At 48.4% G+C, this 21,210-nt stretch overlaps 1 protein-coding gene across 1 annotated transcript in view; it reads right to left on the bottom strand.

Annotated features, from left to right (window-relative positions):
• The window catches only part of FSTL4 (follistatin like 4), a 394,520-nt gene that overhangs the window by 30,260 nt on the left and 343,050 nt on the right, over window positions 1–21,210 (bottom strand). Inside the window, exon 8 of the mRNA XM_032425320.1 lies at window positions 12,125–12,245. Coding sequence (XP_032281211.1) covers window positions 12,125–12,245 — 121 coding nt within the window. The remainder of the gene's footprint in view (window positions 1–12,124; window positions 12,246–21,210) is intronic.

Genomic DNA, 21,210 nt, shown 5'->3' with positions numbered 1-21,210 from the left:
ACTCTCAACAAAGTGGGTCTAGAGGGAATGTACCACAACATAGTAAAGACCATCTATGACAAACCCATAGTAAACATCATACTCAATGGTGAAAAACTGAGAGCTTTTCCTCTAAGATCAGTAATAAGACAAGGACACCCACTCTTGCCACTTTTATGCAACATAGTACTGGAAGTTCTAGTCACAGCAATTAGGCAAGAAAAAGAAATAAAACGCAGCCAAATTGGAAAGAAAGAAGTAAAACTGTCACTATTTGCAGATGACATGATACTATATATGGAAAACTCTAGACCGCACCAAAAAACTACTAGAACTGATAAACGCTTGCAGTAAACTCAAAGGATACAAAATCAACAAACAGAAATTGGTTGCATTTCCATACACTAATAACAAGCTATCAGAAAGAGAAATTAAGAAAATAATCCCATGTATGATTGCATCAAAAAAGAATAAAATACCTAGGAATAAACTTAACCAAGGAGTGGAAAGACTTGTATTCTGAAAACTCTAAGAATTTGATGAAAGAAACTGAAGGAGATACAAATAAATACAAAGATATTCTGTGCTCATGGACTGGGAGAATTAATATTGTTAAAATGTCTATGCTACGGTAAGCAATCTACAGATTCACTGCAATCCCCATTAAAATGCCAAAGGCATTTTTCACAGAATTAGAACAAAGAATCCTAAAATCTGTATGGACCACAAAAGACCCAAACAGACAAAGCCATCTTGCAAAAGAAGAAGAAAACTGAAGGTTCCACACTCCCTGATTTTGAACTATACTATAAAATTATAGTAATCAAAATAGTCTGGTACTGGCACAAAAAAGACACAGATCAATGGACTAGAACAGGGAGCCCAGAAAAAACCCCACGTATATAATGGGTAATATATCTATGACAAAGAAAGCATGAGTATACAATGGGAGAAAAGATGGTCTCTTCAATAAATAGTGTTGGGAAAACTGGACAGCTACGTGCAAAAAACCCAAACTGGACCACTCTCTTACACCATATACAAAAATAAGTTAAAATTGGATTAAAGACTTGAATATAAGACCTAAAACCAAAAAACTCCTAGGAGAAAACATAGGTGGTAAGCTCTCTGACATCAGGCTTAGCAATCTGTTTTTGGACCCATCTCTTCAGACAAGGGCAACAAAAGCTAAAATAAACAAATGGGACTACATCAAACTAGAAAGCTTTTTTTTTTTTTTTTAAAGATTTTATTGTTTTATTTGAGAGAGTGAGGGAGAGAGAGTACAAGCTGGGGGAGGCAGAGAGACAGGGAGGAGCAGACTCTCCGCTGAGCAGGGAGCCTAACGCGGGACTCGATCCCGGGACCCTGGGATCATGACCCAAGCTGAAGGCAGACTCTCAACTGACTGAGCCACCCAGGTGTCCAAACTACAAAGCTTTTGCACAGCAAAGGAAATGATCAACAAATGAAAAGGCAACCTACTGAATGGAAGAAGGTATTTGCAAATCCTTTATCTGCTAAGGAGTTAGTATCCAAAATAAGTTTAAAGCACCCACACAACCTAACATAAAAAATGCACAAATAGCCCAATTAAAAAATGGGCAGAGGACTTGAATAGACATTTTTACAAAGACAACATAGAGATCCAACAGGGATATGAAAAGATGCTCATCATCACTCATCATCAGGGAAAGGCAAATCAGAACCACAGTGAGATCACTTCACACCTGTCAGATTGGCTAGTACCAAAAAGACAATAACAAGGGTTGGTGAGAATGTGCAGGAAAGAGGACCCTTGTGCACTGTTGGTATGAATATACATTGATGCAGCCACCGTGAAGAACAGTGTGGAGGTTCGTCAAAAAGTTGAAAGTTACTGTATGATCCAGCAATTTCACTTCTGGGTATTTATCTGAAGAAAACAAAAACCCCAATCTGAAGAGATAAATGCACACTGATGTTCACTACAGCATTAGTTTCAATAGCCAACATATGGAAGCAATCTAAGTGTCCATCCATAGAGGAATGGATAAAGATCTCACACACACACACACACACACACACACACACACACACACACACAGAGAATATTACTCAGCCATAAAAAAGAACGAAATATTATCATTTGTGACATCATCACAGGACTTAAAGGGTATTATGCTAAGTAAAATAAGAGTGAAATCCGACAGAAAAGACACCGTATGATTTCACTTATACATGGAATATAAAAAACAAAACAAATAAACAAAACAAAGCAGAAACAGACTCATAGATCCAGGAAAAACATTGCTGGTTACCAGAGGGTGGAGGGGTTGTGGAGTGGGCAGAAGAGGTGAAGGGGATGAAGAGGTAGAAACTTCCAGTTATAAAATAAGTAAGTCAAAGGGATATAATATATAGTATAGGGGATATAATCAATAATATTATAACAACCGTGCCTGGTGACAGATGGTAACTAGATTTATCATCAGCATCATTTCATAATGTATAAAAATACTGAATTACTATGATGTACACCTGAAACTAATAGGATACTGTATGTTGATTACACTTCAACAAGAAAAGGAAACTTAAAAGTATGGAGAAGAATTAATAAAGAAGATAATATTTAAAAAATTTTTAAGTGCTACTTTACTTGAAGTAGTTATGCGAGATGAGTGAGTCCTAGAGATCGTCTGCATAGCATGAGGCCTACTCAACAATATCGTACTGTACATTTAAAAATCCATTAAGAGGGGAGATCTCATGTGACATGTTTTTACCACAAACAACAAAAAATAAACAAACAAAGGGACCCAAGGAAACTTTTGGAGGTGATGGATAGGTGTATCACCTGGACTGTGGTGATGGTACCAGGGGCATGTCCCATGTATAGAAGACCCAGTACACAAACTGCATGCACTAAGTATGTGAGGTTTGGTTTTTTTTTAGATTTTATTTATTTGACAGAGAGAGAGACACAGCGAGAGCAGGAACACAAGCAGGGGGAGTGGGAGAGGGAGAAGCAGGCTTCCCGCCGAGCAGAGCCCGATGCGGGGCTCGATCCCAGGACCCTGGGACCATGACCTGAGCCGAAGGCAGACACTTAACGACTGAGCCACCCAGGCGCCCCCGTGTGGTTTTTTTCGTAAACCAATCACACCTCAATAAAGCTGTTAAAAAAAGTGCTACTAACCCAAGGTCACCCTGAGTAGTTTCATAGGCAGGCTATTTTGTACATTTAAGGAATGGATAATTCCTAGAGCACGGGACAGAGAAGATGTTGCACGTTATATCATGTTGCAATACCACAGAGATGTTGCAAATTGTGTAACCTGGGCACCACAACCTGTCAAAGAGAGCACAAAAAAGACTACAGACCTAACTCACTTAGGACTAGATATACCAAAATCCCAAGCGACACATTAGTAAATCAAGGCTAGCCTGGTATTAAAAGAACACACCGTGACCAAGCGTAATACGTTTCAATGCCTAACTCTCAGGAAATCTGTAATTAATCACCTCCAAAATCAAAAGCAGTCAAAAAAGAAAAATCATTTGATTCTCTTGCTAGACACTGAAAGGGCTTTTGAAAAAAATTCAGAATCAATTTCTTAGAGGAAAAAACCTCAATAAAATAGGAACAGAATGATATTTCCTACAATGAAGAATATCTCCATAAAAAGAAGATATAGCACCATTCTCTTCAGAATGGTGAAACATTAAGTTAGGAAAAAAAAAGTAAAAGGGAAAGAAGGCAATATCAGACTCTCAACACAATGCAGGGAGTGATCGTCAATTGAAGGCAAGAAATGGGAAGTATTAAAAGGATGGAGAAAAATGATATTTTACCTGGATATGCTCCAGATAATGAAACTCAAAGTAGTAAGGTTTAATAAGTGAGTGCAGAAAGGGGGCCAGCACCAAAACGTACAAAACTAATAGCTTATTTACTTACTGGCAGCGATCAGACAGAAATCACTGTGGACCTAAATGAAAAAACTCTAAAACCTCAGACGACAGAAAAAAAAAAAAAAAAAAAGCCTTGACTAATTGGAGAGATACGTTCTGGGAGTGGAAGATTAACTCTGGTTAAGAAATGAGATACCCCAGGGTGCCTGGGTGGCTCAGTCAGTCAAGCATCTGCCTTTGGCTCAGGTCATGATCCTGGAGTCCTGGGATCGAGTCCGCCATCGGGCTCCCTGCTCAGTGGGGAGTCTGCTTCTCCCTCTGACCCTCCCCCCTCTCATGCTCTCTCTCTCTCACACAAATAAAAAAATAAAATCTTAAAAAAAAAGAAATGAGATACCCCAAGTTAAAACACACATTTAATCTAATTGCAATGAATATCAGTTGGTAGGGTCTTGACAAAACAATTCTAAAACTTACCCAGAAGAAAAAAATGTGCCAGAACAGCTGAGGAAATTTTGAAAGGCAAGGGTGATGATGGGCATTTTTTCCTACCAGATATTACAAAGTATAACAGTAGCAAATGCTGCCAAGCAGGGGTGGGCTGAAGGAATCCCCCCACTCTGAGTCAGGCACCACACTAATGGTCTGGACTGGTTTTACAAAGCTCTGTCAATTCCTTATGTGCAGCATCTATTAAATACCGTCCAAGTGCCAGGCGTTATGGACAGAACAGGGAATACGAGTGGACCAGCCCTATCCCCACGGAGCTTGCTGTCTAGGGGCAAGGTGGTTCAACAATGAACTTCAAGTGTGATGAGCATTACCAGGGGAGCTTTTGGCGCATGGGGACAGGGGTGGGGGAAGATTTGCCAGAAGAGAGCAAGATCCGCTGTCCACCTCACAAGAGAAACACTGAGCTACCTTACGCCCATGGGGCTTGTCCCTTTACTGATGGTAGCTTTGTCTATCAAACTGGGGAATCTCAACTGGTGGTTTGTGGACTGGCCTCTTCAGTGAGATGGCCAGTGGTCAGCACCAGCCTTGAAGACTGTCCTTTGCCTCAGCCCCGACCTTTGATAGAATCTGTGGACCCATGAAGTTTTCAAACTGGAGTATCTGCAAATGCCAGGGGGCTTGTTAAAACAACACTGGTGCCCACCCCAGAGAGTCTGATCCCGGAGGTCTGGGATGGGGCTGGAGGATCTGCTCCTACCTATCAGCTTCCGGGTGAGACCCGGACTCAGTTCTGACTAGGAAGCTCTCAAAGACCAATTCAGGGCTAACTCTGAACTGAAATGCATGGCCCTATTCTAGAACGAAATGAAACTGGACTGAAAGTCAAGGGTGTGCAGTGAGTCAGTCACTTAAAAATATAGGACTGTCTCCTGGGCAAAGACACCTCCCCTGGCAGGGGTGCTCATAGTGAGAGGCAGCCTCTGCTGGCCATGAGGTCTCCATGAGCCACTGTCATCCTGGGGGCTGAGACCGCTCCTCCTCTGACCTCCATCCCTCCATCCGCAGGACTACAGAGGGGGCCTCAGGCCTCCGCATGCTCCATCTGCCACGGCCCCCTCTTCCCACTCTTCCACTCTTACTCCGACTCCACAAATGGGGATCGTCAGAACACTTTTCCTCGTGCCCTCGATTCAAGGGTCACATCAGTCTTCGCAAGATGCCTGTGCCTCTGGGGCATCCCTCATCCCCCAACCCTTCGGTTGTCATCTTCTGGAACTCATGTTCAGCTATGAGCGAAATGTGCTGTATCCTCAAACTCTTGTATGAACGTTTCTTCACCTTCTCGCCCAGAAGGAAACCTGGCGACACTGCTCCAGCCTCTTCAGGGCCTGTGGCTCTCTCCCTCACCTCCTTCTGGAGTGGGCTGGGAGGTGGGGCAGGTGTCCTCCTTGGTTCTCACCACCATTGCCAGACCCTTCTTCCTGCCTCTGGTTCTGAATCTTCTGTCACCCCCAGCCTCATTCCCAGGTCCCATCCCCTCCCACCTGCTCTAGGACATGCCCAGCACTTCCCTCCCACTCCTGCGCCCCTTTCCCCTTCCTAATGAGCATTCTCATTAGCCCATAGAAAGCTTTTAATTTCCATCTTGGGAAAAAACCCCAAGCCTCTCTTTCCCCCAAACTGTCTCCCCAGTGCTGCCCCATTTTTCTCCACGGAAGCACCCTGAAGAGTTGCCCATATTTGGGGGCTCTAATTTCTCTCCCCTATTGCCTCCTGAGTCAGTTCCAAGCAGATGTTTCCCCCCCACCCCATGGAAATGGCTCTTCTCCAGCGACTGCCCCACAGCACACCTGACACAATGCCTGGTTCTCTGACCCCATCCCCCTGAGCTGTCGGCAGCACTGGGCACAGCTGACCACTCCTCCTCGGTCCAACCTGTCCCTTCAACTTCATGCTCGGAAGCCCAATTGGCTGCACAACACCTGGCATTTACCATGTCTGCATGAGCTTCGGAGATTTCTTCCCCGAACCTGCTCCCCCACCCTCCTCTTGTCTCAAAAAATGGCCACTCTGTCCTCCGGATGCTCAGGCCAAGATCCTTCTGGAGGACTGGTGACTCTCCCACCAAGTTGAAATAAATGTCAACTTTTCAGTAAGACCTTCACTTGCTACCTTTTATCTGACTTTCCTTGTCCGTTTTTGAATTTTCTTCCTCAGTACTTATCACCGTTAGGCTTGCTCCGCGAGGACAGAGGTTTTGGTCTGCTCACTGCTGTGTTTCCAGCGCATGGCCTGGGAGCGGCCCGCAGGAGGAACTCAGTACGCGTCTGTTGAGTGTGGGTTACACGGACACCTGACGGATGACGTGGGCAGCAGAGGAGGGGAGAGAATTCTCAGCCTAGGGAACCATCAGTGCAAACTCATTGGCTGGAGTATTTGGGGATGGGTGGGGGCCAAGACATGAGGCTGGCGGGTGGCAGGACCCAGATCGCAGCGACGAGCCTGCATGTATGTGTCCGTGAACATGGACTATGGGCTCACGGGGCCAGGCAGCTGCCTCCGCCCCGCTGTGAACCAGTGGCTCAGGCCTCCCATCCTATCTGTCCTGAGAGACTGGCGTGGAGGAGACTACGGGGGCCCCGCCCGGCCAGCAGCAATCGAAGGGACCCTGCACCCAGTCCTAGCCCCCCGGGTGTTCCTGGCTCCATGCCCTGGACAAAGGGAGCCTGTGATGTGGAAGGCAACCTCGAGGAGCCAAGGAGCTCCACCTAGAAGCCCATCGTGCCCTGACCTGACCACTTGCTACCTGGAAAATGGACACAAGGATGCTTAAAAAAAGCCAAACAAAAGCATCATCCCATCAGTGGGGTGGGAACTCACTCATTGGCCTGAGAACCGAACTGTCCTCCTCATGCGTGATGACACATCCCCCCATCCTGCAGCGGGTGTGGACCAGGCCCCAGGCTCAGAGGGAACACCTGCTCACTTTGGGCAGAAGCTGTCACTCCTACCAGAGCCAGAGATCTGGATGTAGCCTCCCGGGGGGACAGGCGAGCCCGAGAAGAATGGGGGGCATGGAGGTGTCAAAGACCCCAGCAGCCCGGGTCCCCACCGGGATGGGGCCCAGTCAGGAAAAGCCCTGCATTCTCACTGGGAGAGACTGAGGGGGTGGGGTGCAGAGCTTCCTGCTGGCAACAAAGACCCACCTGTTTTCCTTTGGCCCGCATCTCCCCTCTCCTTTTGTATTAATTCACACACTAAAAATCATTTGAAATTAATATATTCTGGGTAAACACATTCATTTTCTTTTAAATTTGCAAAACCCTCCAGTGAAAACATTTGAATATGTAACACAAAGGCCTGTTTTCTTTGGGAAACATGGATCATTTCCAAGGTGCAAGGCAGCATAAATATGTCCTAAGTAAGAGGTGCATCCACAAAAGGACCAAGCTGGAGTCATCAACAGATTTGGGAGATGATTATTGTGTTTTGGGAATGAATCGTTACTTGTCTGAACTGTGGGGAGGTGGAGGGTGTTTTTATTTTAATGGATTAATCATTTATGTCTGAAGTTCTTGCTCTTTCCTAGGAGGACAATGCGGGAGGTTTGCATGAAGTTATAAATCATGTCAGCCTTTGGGCCTCATCTCTGGGAGGCCTGGTCTGTGAGGAAGTTATACTAATAATTTGAGAGAAGTGGTTGCCTAGAAGGGCTCCCTTTAGCCAACCCGGTCAAGGCAGAGTTGGGGATGGAGAAGCCCCAGAAGATGGGCGTCCTGCCTGTATATGGGGTCCGGCCCATGCCACCAGGCAGTGGGGCAGCTCCAGGAAGAAGTATTTTATTCCTGGCTTGGCCAGTTTCTCTGGGTCTTGATTTCCCCATCTGTATAATGGGTTGCATGCTCTCCGAGGGGCCACCAGCTCAGAGCATCTGTGTCCACCAACTACAGTAACATGGGGCTTGAGACAACCAAAAATCTCTCCTGTATCCGTCCCACCCTGAACTGTGAACTCTATCTCCGTCATGCATTTCCCAAGCATTGTAGACCTATCAGATCTCATCAGGCCTGTAAGGCAGGAGGTACTACTGTTATTCCCACTTTACAGGTGAGTTTACTTGCCTTCCTTGTACGTCAAGGAAACACCAGTACAAGCCCTGGAACCCAGGTGTCTCTGGCTCAGGCTTCATGTCTTAGATTCTGTGGGACAGGTGTTGCTAGCTGGGGTCTGCACTGGGCCTAGAGTGGAGAAGTCCCACCCAGCTCCTGCTCCCCAGAGTGGGATCTCGGTGTCTTGGGCTCACAGGCTGCACGTAAGCTCCCCGGCACATCTGCCGTTCGCTTGGAGCCTTCTGAGAAGCAGGCAACTGGGCAGGGCCCTCCTTCTGCCCGTCCTCATCCCCTGCCCCCTTCCCTCTGGTTGAGAAGCTATGGGGAGGAACAGACACAGAACATCGCTCCCTGACTGGGTGCATCAGCTCAGTAAGCCACAGGCCATCTGCCAGGCCAAGTGGCGACCAAACCAGACCCCCAACAGCACTGCTGGGCCACCGCACTGGATAGTACCCAGGCAGCTCAGGGACATCTTTCATGGTTTTCAGTCATGCTTGGCATGAATGGCAAAAGGGAACAAATCCCCCAGATGAATCTGCTGCTGCTTTCTCTCGCCCTTCCTCAGGGGACTCCTCAGCCAGGCAGCGTTCCTTTTGTCCAGAGCACCAGCAGGGCCTTCTCGGCCATCCCAGCAGCTCCACCTGAGAGCCTCTGACACCAGGCTGCAGCCTGCAAAGCTCCCTGCGCCTACCGCCACCGTGAGCCTTCCACAGCACCCCGGCCCTCCTGGGACCTGTCCTCTATAGTGTAGAGCCCACAGCAGCCCAACACAGCTGCTGACTGACCACACTCGCATCCGACATCCGGATTCACCAATAGCAGTAACACGATGCCTTGGTAAGGATGGGTAGGGCAGGCCAGGTGTTAGGAGTCTGGGCTTTGGAGTCAAGATCTGCTTTGCAGTTACTAACTGCAGGGCTGGGTCCTGGGATCCTGAGATCACTGAATCTCTCTGATCCCTGGTGACCTCATCTGTCAAACAGGGATGGCGCACAGTACGTATTCCATAGATGCTATCCTAATGGTCTCTTTCATATCATTCTATTTTCAGCATCTTCCCATACAGATAGGACATTTTCCCCATTCTGTCCAACAAAGTAAGCTTAACTTCTGGAATACTCAGAAAGCCTTGCATCTTATTCCCAGGTCAACAGGCAGTGGACTTATGTCATTGGGAGGCAACTCTGGGCCTACGTTAGCATGCTGCGCTCCCATGAAGGAGCTGGTTAGTGGACCTACACATCACCCCCAAGTGCCTGGGAGTCAGCCCAGCCCAGCTCAGGAACCTCATGGGCTACTGGAGCTAGGGCCACCCAAGTGGCCTCACCTGGCTATCATGGCAGCCAAGCACCAGGGGCCAATTTAATGACATAGGAAACTGATCACGAAGTACAGAGGTCCCAGCATGCTCCCTCTGACTGCTGATAGTGCTTCTGCTAGAAGAGAGGCCTTAAATCTGTCAGCAGTTAGGAAATGGATTTCAAGTGGCCTCTTTTGGTTCTCAGCGGGAGGTTTTGCTGTGTGTAGACTCCCCTGGGCCAAAAGCACCCTCTCCAGTGGAGACTAGGTAATGGCGGGGGCCGCGGGTGGCGGTGGGAGGTGGCTGGGGAGGGTGTGAACGGGGCTCTCCAATGCCAGTTTTGCAGCCCACTTCCCACCTGGCGGGAGGGGCCTGTTCTCTCCTTGCAGCCCAGCGACCCCTCATGGTGCTCCTGGGTTTGGGCCTTGCTCTTGGATTCAGCTCTGGGAGTGACACACTGGCTCATCCCCATCATAACCTCAGTCGCAGAATTCTGGGGGAACACGGGGCAGAGGGCGCCCCTCGAGCCACGGACTTGCCACTTAGCGTATGAAGGCCTCTGAGACCCCAGAGTTTCTTCCAGAGGGCCGGGGCGAGTACAGACTCTCACCTGAGAGGTACTACGGTTCCTCGGCAGGTGGCTCCCTTCCCCTCCTCAGGAGAGTTGTTTGGAGGAAATAAAGGGGACAAGGCTCAAGCTATCTCCCTGTGCCCCCCATTCTTGGGAAGTGGGGGCATGACGCAAAGGGCAGAATGAAGAGTCTGTGAATACGGGCTCATTTCCCTTCTCTAGGCTCATCTAAGGACCCGACGGACCTGGGGCAAACCGTGGGGAGCTGTTTCCCAACTGAACAGTCCCCCACATTGTCCCATGCTGGGCACCACTTGCCAGTTTTAGATGGAAAAACCCACCTCCCGCCACTACAGAGCTCATGCTCTGCTCCCCGAGCAGCCCCGCTGAGGGAGAGCCCTAGACACAACCTGCTGGCTGCACTTAGGACTGACCTTGGAATCCAGTCTGGGTTAACTCCCCCAGGGGCTGTTGTAACTAGAACACCTGGGTTATTTCTGGAGCAATCCCGTGACTTCATCATAGGCCTGGATTCAAGCCAGCAAGCACAGCTACAAAACCCCAAACAATTAAGTATGTCCCCGGTCAAAGGAAATACTAAGATATGGGTTAGGCAGGTATGGCTATAAAAATCCCTCAAACATCCTGTAGGGTAAATGTAGACGCCAGCTGAGCGCACCACCCCATTGTCCTTAAATGGCTTGTTACCCTGGTTCCAGAGTTAAGTGAAATTGAGCCTCATTATGTAATCATTCTTAACACCTTGCTCACTTTATCTCAGAGCAGAAGCCCTGAGCACCAGCTGGTGTGAAAGATCTAGGGCTGACTAGAAGTTTCCACACTGACACATGAACACCCTGCTCAGTGCTAGGAGTGATGCCCAGCTAGGCCTGGCTGGACACATCTAACTTCTGTGGGGTGCTGATCTGCCAAGACACGGTGATGCCTTGTTTGTTCTGATGGCTGGAGTGGCCAGGCCGGGCCAGCCAGCAGCGTGACACAGGTCAAAGCACAGTCCTGGGTCTGGGAAGACACTCGCCTGCAGTGTGACTCCAGACAAGTGACCTTACCCAGAGATTTATCCATAACGTGGGTAAGAACATACTGACCGGGAAAGTCTAGGTGATGTGTTAGCACAGGGATTGGCCAGTGATTCACCCTCTCTGTGCTCAGAAAACCCTGGCTGTTTTAGTTGTTGGCGTTGTCCTCAGGAGGGGTTTCACATTCCCAGTGTCCAGGAGTCCCGGCAACACGGGGGTCCGTGAGAAGCAATGAAAACCTCCCGAGCTTGCTCAGGTTCTGTCTTAGCCGGGCCCAAGCTTGGTGAGCCTCTCCGGTGGGGAGATGGGACCCAGCCCCCGTTGGAGGAAGGAGCGCCTTCCCGTGGACAAGTGATACGTGTGCACGTCACTGGAAGGACAGTGGTGTGTTTTAGACAGCGTCTGCTACTCGGGGATCCCAGAGCAGCGCCACTGGCCTTCGCCATGGGAGGGCAGGGCACGTTCTACGGGGTCTGCGGGAGGCTCGGCGGCCCAGTGTGACTAGCCCGAGTGACTCACCCCCTGGCACTACCACCACCTCATCAGAGGAGGCTTCCCGGTGAAGCCAGACAAACTAGTCGGCCGACTTTGCCCTTTCTCCACTGCTCCCCTTTACTTGCAAGAGAGTAAACTTTCGTAAGTAAGTAAACTTACGAGGCTATCCTGGGCTCGGACACATCTTTAAGAGAGAATACAGGAGCAGGGAGGGTTGCCGTGAGCAGCATTTCGGGAGCGCTTCGAGGGGACGACATGCAGGGAGCCATTTACTAACCATTCACCTGCAGGACGTGGGTCTGGAAGAGCTCCTCATGGCCGGAGGCATGGCACGTGTAGTTGCCCATGTGGACGGTGGTCACCTTGGTGATGTAGAGGGAGTTGTCCTCTCCGAAGTCCTGCACAGGGCGAGGAAAACAATGAGGTTGGCCTCTCCGATGAGTAGGCTGGGAAGGAGAGCCCGGTCTCCCGCTTTTCCCGGAAAACAGAAACACTACAGCTGAGCCCCTTTGCTCAGCCAGAGCTGCCCACAGGGCCAGGCCGGCCTGGGCTGCAGGAACTGCGTCTCTCTTCCATGTTGTTGGAACCTGAACCTTGTACATCCACTTAAGGCCTGAATCGCCCTCCCTGGGAGGACGGGCTGGAACACCTTCCCGCTCATTCCTCTCGCTTTCTAAGAACTGGGCTCACCTGCCCCTCTTACTAATCCTCATCCTGCTTGGGGCTCTTGTCCACCTGCTGAGCAGCTCTGCAGGGTGGCCTTGTTTAGGGCTGGCAAGTTTTTCTTATAAAACTCAACACCCAAAAAACAAATATTCCAATTAAAAGTGGGCAGAAGACATGAACAGACATTTCTCCAAAGAAGATACACAGATGGCTAACAGACACATGCAAAGAAGCTCATCATCACTTATCAGGGAAATGCAAATCAAAGCCACAATGAGCTATCACCTCACACCTGTCAGAATGGCTAAAATCAACAACTCAAGAAACAATAGGTGTTGGTGAGGATGTGGAGAAAAAGGACCCCTTCTTGCACTGTTGGTGGGCATGCAAACTGATGCAGCCACTGTGGAAAACAGTATGGAGCTTCCTCAAAAAGTTAAAACTAGAGCTACCCTATGATCCAGCAATTGCACTACTAGGTTTTTACCCGAAGAATACAAAAATACTAATCGAAAGGGATACATGCACCCCAATGTTTATAGCAGCATTATCTATAATAGCCAAACTATGGAAACAGCCCAAGTGTCCATCAATAGATGCATGGATAAAGAAGATGTGGTGTATATATATATATATACATATATATAATATTGGATATTATATTCCAATATATATATATATATATATATATATTGGAATATCCAGCCATCAGAAAGAATGAAATTTGCCATTTGCTTGCAACACTATGGACAGAGCTAGAGAGTATAATGATAAGTGAAATAAGTCCGAGCAAGACCAATAGCATATTATCATTCATGTGTGGAATTTAAGAAACAAAACAAATTAACAAAGGGAAAAAAAAAGAGAAAGGCAAACCAAGAAACAGACTCTTAACTCTATAGAGCAAACTGATGGTTACTGGGGTGGGCGTGGGGGGTGAGTGAAACAGGTGATGGGGATCAAGCAATCACACTGCTGGGTATTTACCCAAAGAACACAACAACACTAATTCAAAGGGATACACGCACCCCTGTTTATTGCAGCATTATTTACTATAGCCAAGATATGGAAGCGGCCCAAGTGTCCATTGATTGATGAATGGATAAAGATGTGGTACATATACCAGGGAATATTACTCAGCCATCAAAAAGAATGAAATCTTCCCATTTGCAACAACATGGATGGAGGTTGAGAGTATTACACTAAGTGAAATAAGTTGGTCAGAGAAAGAAATACTATATGATTTCACTCATAGGTGGAATTTAAGAAACAAAATGAAAAAGCAAAGAAAAAAAATAAGAGAGGCAAACCAAGAACTCAACTCTAGAGAACAAACTCATGGCTACCAGACGGGAGGGTGGTGGTGGGGGGGATGGGTGAAATAGGCCATGGGGATTAAGGAGTGTACTTGATGAGCACCGGGTGGTGTGAGAAAGTGCTGACTTACTATATTGTACACCTGAAACTAATATAACACTGTATGTTAACTAACTGGAATTAAAATAAAAACAAGAAAGTTTTTCTTAAAGGGACAGATAGCAAATATTTTTGGCTTTGTGGGCCATAGGGTTTCTGTGAACTATTTAATTCTGCCTTGTAGCACCAAGATAATGTAACAATACATAAATTAATGAGCATCACTAAGTTCCAAAGAAATTTTATTTATTTATTTTTAAGATTTGTTAATTAGAGAGAGTGAGCGACTGAATGTGGTCGGGAGGAGGGCAGAGGGAGAGGGAGAGAGAAACCCGAGCGGACTCCGTGCTGAGCGCAGAGCTGGAGGCGGGGCTCGATCTCACGACTCTGAGATCACGACCTGAGCCAAAATCAGGAGTCAGACGCTTAACCGACTGAGCCACCCAGGCGCCCCCAGTGAAATTTTATTTAAAAAAAAAAATAGGTGGTGGGACAGGTTTGGCCTGCAGGGATAGATGGCCTACCACTGGTTCAGATCCACTTTGTCCCAAAATAATTCTAGGTGCCTTGCTGAGACCTGGCTAACCCAAGAAGGGAAACAGAACTCTGAGGAAAATGAAGGCAAACAAAAAGCAAGAGAAGGGACATAAAAGGGAGCCGGGAGGGGTGGATGCCAGGGGTTCTGTAAGAACAGCCTCGACAACCTTGCTCCTATTATTATTATTTTTATTATCATTATTATTATTATTTTCAAAAAAGATGTTATTTATTTGAGAGAGAGAGCAGAGTGAGCACAAGAGAGAGCATGCACAAGTCGGGGAAGGGGCAGAGGCAGAAGGAGAAGCAGACTCCCCGCTAAGCAGGGGGCTCGATCCCAGGACCCTGGCATCATGACCTGAACCGAAGGCAGACGCTTAACCCGACTGAGCCACCCAGGCACCCCAGTTTTCCTGTTATTATTAACAGGACATGCAAAACTCCTCTTGATCCCCTGGAGCCAACACCAAACCATCCCTCTTGCCGTTCCCTGTGCCCCTTTCCACAGAAGCACTCTGGTGGCAGGTGGGAAGGAAGGCCACCAGTCACTGTGTCACAAGGGTTATCCAAGGCAGCCACAGAGCAGCTCCCTGACATGCTGACCCTCTGCCTCGCTCACACTCCGGAGGGCCTCACTGCCACCATCTTGAGTCCATAAGGACAATTTTTGGCTAATTAGCTCGGTGAGGGAGTGCGGGTCAGAGAGAAGCTTGGGGGAGGGCACAGGGGGGAAGGTGGATCATGGATGTATGCAGCCCGCTTTCATGATCAGGAAAAAAATACACACCAGCACTCCCAACGGAGTAAAATACTGCAGAGGGCGGCTAGGGCCCAGTGAGTTTTCTCTGAAGAATTGCTCTGCTTAGAAAAGCCCCATTCCTATCACTCTGTGGAAGCTTCGATAATAAAAATAAAACACCAGATAGCTGATTGGTCCTGTGTCATAACAGAGTCATAAAGGTTCATACCTGAGTTGCTTATGAAAAGTTAATGGTTAGTCAATTCTGGGCTGACATATTTCTGATCTAGGCCGTTTGTATGTCAAAACCTAAGTCTGGAGGAAAATATATTTTGCTTGGAGGCTCCATGGCAAGGTGGCAGCTTGAAAATAGGGCAGGGCAGCTGGGTGCAGCTCCCACCGCGGGGACCCCTCAACGCCTCACCTGCTTGGTTCCAGGGGGGACTCCATCCCAAAGGGCAATCCCAGAGCTGCTCGCAGGGGGTCTGGCGCTGGGGGCCCCCTGGCACTTTCCCTCGTCCGCCTCCCTGAGCCTTCATGCCCACAGCCCATCCTCCTGGATGGACGGCCTCGACCGGGCTCGGGTTCTGGCGCCCCCTCCTGTTGCTGCCCCCTTGGTGATGTGGTCACGGGGACCACACATCCCTCAGGCCGTGTGTAACCCTCAGGAAAAAAACCCAAGCCAGAAAACGGAACAAAGCCCAGTCCTCACAGGGTGAGGAAGCAGAGCTCTCCTTCACCACGTATTCAGAGTCTGACCTTCTCTTAGTCCCTCCCCTGTGACCAGTGGGCCAAAACACCATCTTCTCATCTGGGGGACAGCGGGGACCTCCACCTTTGCCCCTCTGCTCTTCCTCTACACCGCAGCCGGACCCTACCCCCTCACCCTGAGTCACAGCCCTAGAGGGTCTGCAGGGATGACCTGCCATCCCCACCTCCTCCACTCTCCCTTGCTCATTCCACTCCAGTGCTGCAGCCTCTGGCTGTTGCCTACATGCCAGGCATCCTGCCCCCTCCTCCAGGCTGTCATTCTGGCTTGCATCCCCTCTTTCAAGTCTGCTCAAATGTTATCTGCCCACCCTGTCTATAACCCCCACCCCCCCTGTCACTTACTACCACTTAGCATACCGTTTGTATCTGTCTCCCCCCCGACTAGAACGTGAGCTCCCCTGCATCCCCAGGGCCTGGCACAGGGCCCAGCACCTAGTGGGCCCTCAGTGGATACTCAGTGAATGGATCGCACGAGATGCCGAGCTAGGCTTTCCGCAGGGACTGTTCTGGTTCTTTGGGTTTGACAACAGAGGCACACACCTCCTGCCTTCCCACCCACCTGCATGTTGCCAGTGATGGGGCATCAAAATGAGGTGACCGGCAGGAAGGCAGAGAACTGCTCGCAAGCATGGTGCCCCCGCTTCCCCACCCCCGTCTCCTTCTCCACGCTGCATTCCTCAGGCCAGGGCATGCGGGCATTTGCCAAAGAGAAGGCTCCAGGCAGGGCAGCAGGCAGAGATGGAAAAGCCCACATGTGCCATCTCAGACTCGTGGTGACTTTTGGTGAGCCACTACCAAAGTCATTTAACCTCCATCTGTTTTTCCTCATTGCTGCCGGCAGCCGAGGCATAACTTCTGGGTGATCGCTCAGGGGCTGAGGGGTGTGCTTCAGCTCTTCAAGGGCACGAGGGGATGCTGGATACATGGCGGTTCTCCTCTGAGCACCCAACTCATTACCAGCCTGTGACTTAGGCTATGGGGAGAAGCTGACTGTGGAATAAATAAAATAATGTCTCTGGGCTAAAACAATAGGCATCATATAATTATAGAACAAAGTGCATATTGTTTTCTGGAACATGAATACTGGCAACTGAAATCAAATTTCCCTCATTGGAATTGAGGAAATTACTTTAAAAATTGGTTTATAAGAAGCTACATAAAACTAAACCTGTAATCCTTCCTCTCCCGAATGTTCTTTGAGATGTGTCTGAATACTGCTATCAATGCTTGATTGCATCTCTGTAATTGTCTTTTTATGGATGGGGTTTTTTTTTTTTTTTTTTGGTTCTGATGCATAGAAATGTATTAGCAAAATCAAGATTCCTTCCAGAAATAAAACAGATGCCAGATTAGACCATTCTTTGTACTGATGCACATCTGTCTTTGGGAAAGAGACAATTTTACTAAAAGGTATAGTTTTTGTCTTTTAAAAAGCTATTTTGTAAGTATCTGCCCTTAATAAAGAAAGTAATTAAATGAGACTTAAGTATTAAACAATACTTAAGCAGAGGCGAGATGGGGCATGTTGTCATAGTGATACATGTGACTCGGGTCTAAGTAATACGAAAATGAGCCATCAACGCGGAATATTTAGTGACTAAATGTTAAACACAAGGACTCCAGGGTGATTTCAGAGTTTAGGTTAATGATACTGTCAAAGCTACAAGTTAAGATTCAGTTTAGACACATTTATTCTGAGCTTTTCTGACTCTGCCCTTTTCAGAAGCCGTGTTCTCAGGAGCCCTCTGCCCTGGCTCTCTTTGGGGAGGATGGAGTCAAGGAGAGGGTCTTTTCTCCATGCCAGTTTAATTCTGGCCCCTAGAATTCACTATCCCTAGCATCCCTGCTGCACAAACATTTTAACAGGATGGACCCAAACACTGAACAATATGCAGCCCTTGGTGATGGCTGGCCTCAGAGAAGTCTGCACTCACATGTCCCACATCCAGACCAAGCAAGGACCGGATGCACCCCGGGTGGGCACACACAAACATCCACGGGAAGACACACAGTACACATGAGCGTGAATGTGCACACTCACGGTGCTCCCAGCCCCCACCTCATGGCTCTCCAGCTGACTACCCTGACCCGCACTGGGGTTCCCATGCTGGTCACTTCCTTTAAGACCCTTAAAGACATACTTGCCACTCTGCATGTACCTGCTCAGAGTCCTCTTGAGAAGTCCCTGTAGCCTGAAGTCATCCCTAAGAAGCTGCTGAGCGTCTAGGGTGGGGTGGGGCTGCTACGGATGGTCACATGCATTGTGAGCCCCCCAAAGTTGGTCAGTTCTCTTGCTCAGTCCCAGGCCCGGGCCAGGGAGCCACAGGCATGAGAGAAGTCACTGTGCGGAGGGCTCCTGGCTTCCCCAGGACTGCAGGGACTATCACTGGCTGACGTGGGTTTATATGATCAGTCTCCCCCATGCCTGTGAATGCCAAAGAGGAGGCACCTCATCCCTCTGCTGACCACCATATTGTCCCCGATGCGTGGCTCAGTTGGTGTCTGCTGGACAAATGGAGGTGTGTTAGCTGAGTGTGCTGGCTCTCGGGGAGCCCTGAAGGGAAGGGTAGTGAAGAAGTAACATCATCCAGAGAGAGGTCTGGGCTTTGTTTTCCTGGGGGCTTTGGCCACTAGACTACGAAACATACGATTTATGATGGGGGCTCTGAGCCATGCCGAGCCAGTTGTGTCCCCCCAGGGGCTGGGGGCTAGACGTCATCCACGTGAGCAGCGCATAGTCAAGCTCCACCAGCAGCTCAGCACACCAGGCTGGGGTGAGCTTCGCTGTCAGGCAACGCGCTGTGCACGTGCTTACACGTCAGTGCGGGGAACAGCAGATGTGCGTGACTGCACCAGGAGGGGACAATGGAGGCTCTGCATTTGGAATCCCCTGGATTCTGCCCCATGGAGCTTCTTCTTCCCTTGGCTGATCTTTTCTTTTTTCTTTCTTTTTTTTTTTTTTTTTTGCTTACAAACCACAGAAATTTCTCATAGTTCTGGAGGTTACAAGTCCAAGACCAAGGTGTTGGCAGGTTCGGTGTCCGGTGAGAGCCCGCTTCTTGGTTCTTGGAAGGCTGTCTGTCTTTTTGCTATAGCCCCACATGGTGGAAGAGGCCAGGACTCTCCCTTTTTATAAGGGCACTAATCCCACTCAGGATGGTTCTACCTTCACGACCTAATCACCCCCCCAAAGTCCCACCACCAGATACCCTTCCAATGGGGACCAGGTGTAAACATACGAATTTTGCTGGGATACAAACATTCAGTCTGTGGTCCAGATGGTTGCTTCCACACAAGCAATAATGTACAGAGAATAAAGGAGTTCACATTTTGGGTAAAACACAGAAACACGTATCAGACTTACACCAACCTAACTCTAAAAATAGATTAAATGTAGGATGCAACATTTTTAAGCCCAGTCTCTGATCTTTGAGGAGAGGAATACATGAGATGAGGTCCACACTCACTCCAGCTCTCTGTTAGAGGGCATCTTCCAGACCACGGCACAGAGAACCAGCACCCAGAGAACCACAGCAATGAAGAAAGAGGTCAGGATACAGGGCCCTGGAGGTAGCTGGAATTTGAGAGCTAGTATAGCAGAGAGGACGGGGCTTTGAAGGCTTTGAAGGGCACCAGGAATTTCACAGGGTCACCCATGAGTCACTGGCCGGACACTACAGATGCTCAGGCTGAGATTCAAGGCCTCACAGAGCACATATCCTGGAGTCCGTGAGCTGAGTGGAGGTTCCAGAGATTGCACACTGTTGAGAGCTGTTGGGGTTCTGACCGTCCAGAATGGAGAGACCTTGGTGAACATCCTGGGTATTCCCTTGGCTGATTTTAACCTACACTGATTCCCTGTAATAAACCATCAATGTCAGTCTAAGAGCTCTCAGTGAGTTGAGTCCTTCTGGCAAATTATTCAACCTGAAGGTACTTTTGTGTACTCCCCAAACTTGATCTTGATGCCAGAATGAGGGAGGTCTTGGGTGGACTGCCATCTCTAACTTTGTAGTTGGCTCCACAATTCAATCAGGGTGATTCTGACCCAGTTGTGTGGATGCTGCGCATGTCGCCTGAGGGCAAAGTTGAATGTCCAAGTGCACACAGGTGGCTAGGCACTTGTACCAGAAAGCTCACGTCAGAGTCACGGCTCTGAGCACTCAGTGTCCATCCTCAGAGGCCAGAGGACAGGCACCTCTTGACTCTAAGACTCCAGGGTATCATGTGGATGAGTGGCAGCTCATGGGGCCCTCTCGTGAGTTGTAGGCCTTGGATCCTTAGCTGATCAGCCTGGCGTGCCCCCCTGGGGCAGGGTGGAGCTCAGCTGTTAAGCATCTGCCTTCGGCTCAGGTCATGATCCCAGGGTCCTGGGATCGAGCCCCACATCGGGCTCCCTGCTCAGCGGGAAGCCTGCTTCTCCCTCTCCCTCTGCCCCCCGCCCCCCCTGCTTGTACTCTCTCCCTCTCTCAAATAAGTAAATAAATCTTTAAAAAAAATTTCCTTCCATGGCTCATTTTAGGGACCGAGAAGGCCTGCAATCAGGAATTTTCTCCTGACATGGTGTTTTAAATCCTTATACAGACATACCTCATTTCATTACCCTTCACAGATTTTTTTTTTTTTTACCTATTGAAGGTTTGTGGCAGCTCTGTGTAGAACAAGTCAGTTGGCACCATTTTCCCAACAGCATTTGCTCATTTCATGTCTCTGTGTCACATCTGGTAATTCTTGCAATATTTCAAACTTTTCCATTATTATATTTGTTATGGTGATCTATGATCAGTGATTGCTGCTCATCAAAAGCCCAGAGGATGGTTTGCGTTTTTCCAGCAAGAAAGTATTTTTTAATTAAGTATGTACTTTTTTTAGACATATATTAGCACATACTTAAGAGACTCCAGTATAGCATAAACATAGCTTTTATATGTACCAGAGACAAAAATCTTCATTTGACTCCCTTGATTGCAGTATTTGCTTTATTGGATATTCACATTATTGCAGTGGTTGGAACCGAACCCGCAGTATCTTTGAGGTGTGCCTGGATACTGCTAGATGGAGTATAAACCAGTATAGCTTTTTTGGAGGGAGATTTGGTGATATCCACCACACTGAAATTGTGCTCACCCTCGGATGTAGTCCATTATTCTGAGAACTTATCTTACAGACCTACTTACACAAGTGTGCTAAGAGGCGTGTTTGAGGCTGGTTATTGCACTATTACCTGCAGTTAA

Source organism: Phoca vitulina, unplaced genomic scaffold (assembly GCF_004348235.1).
Source record: "Phoca vitulina isolate PV1807 unplaced genomic scaffold, GSC_HSeal_1.0 scaffold32, whole genome shotgun sequence".
Lineage (NCBI taxonomy): Eukaryota > Metazoa > Chordata > Mammalia > Carnivora > Phocidae > Phoca > Phoca vitulina.
The sequence above is the reverse complement of the archived record's forward strand: the minus strand, read 5'-3'. Positions and strand labels throughout refer to the sequence as shown.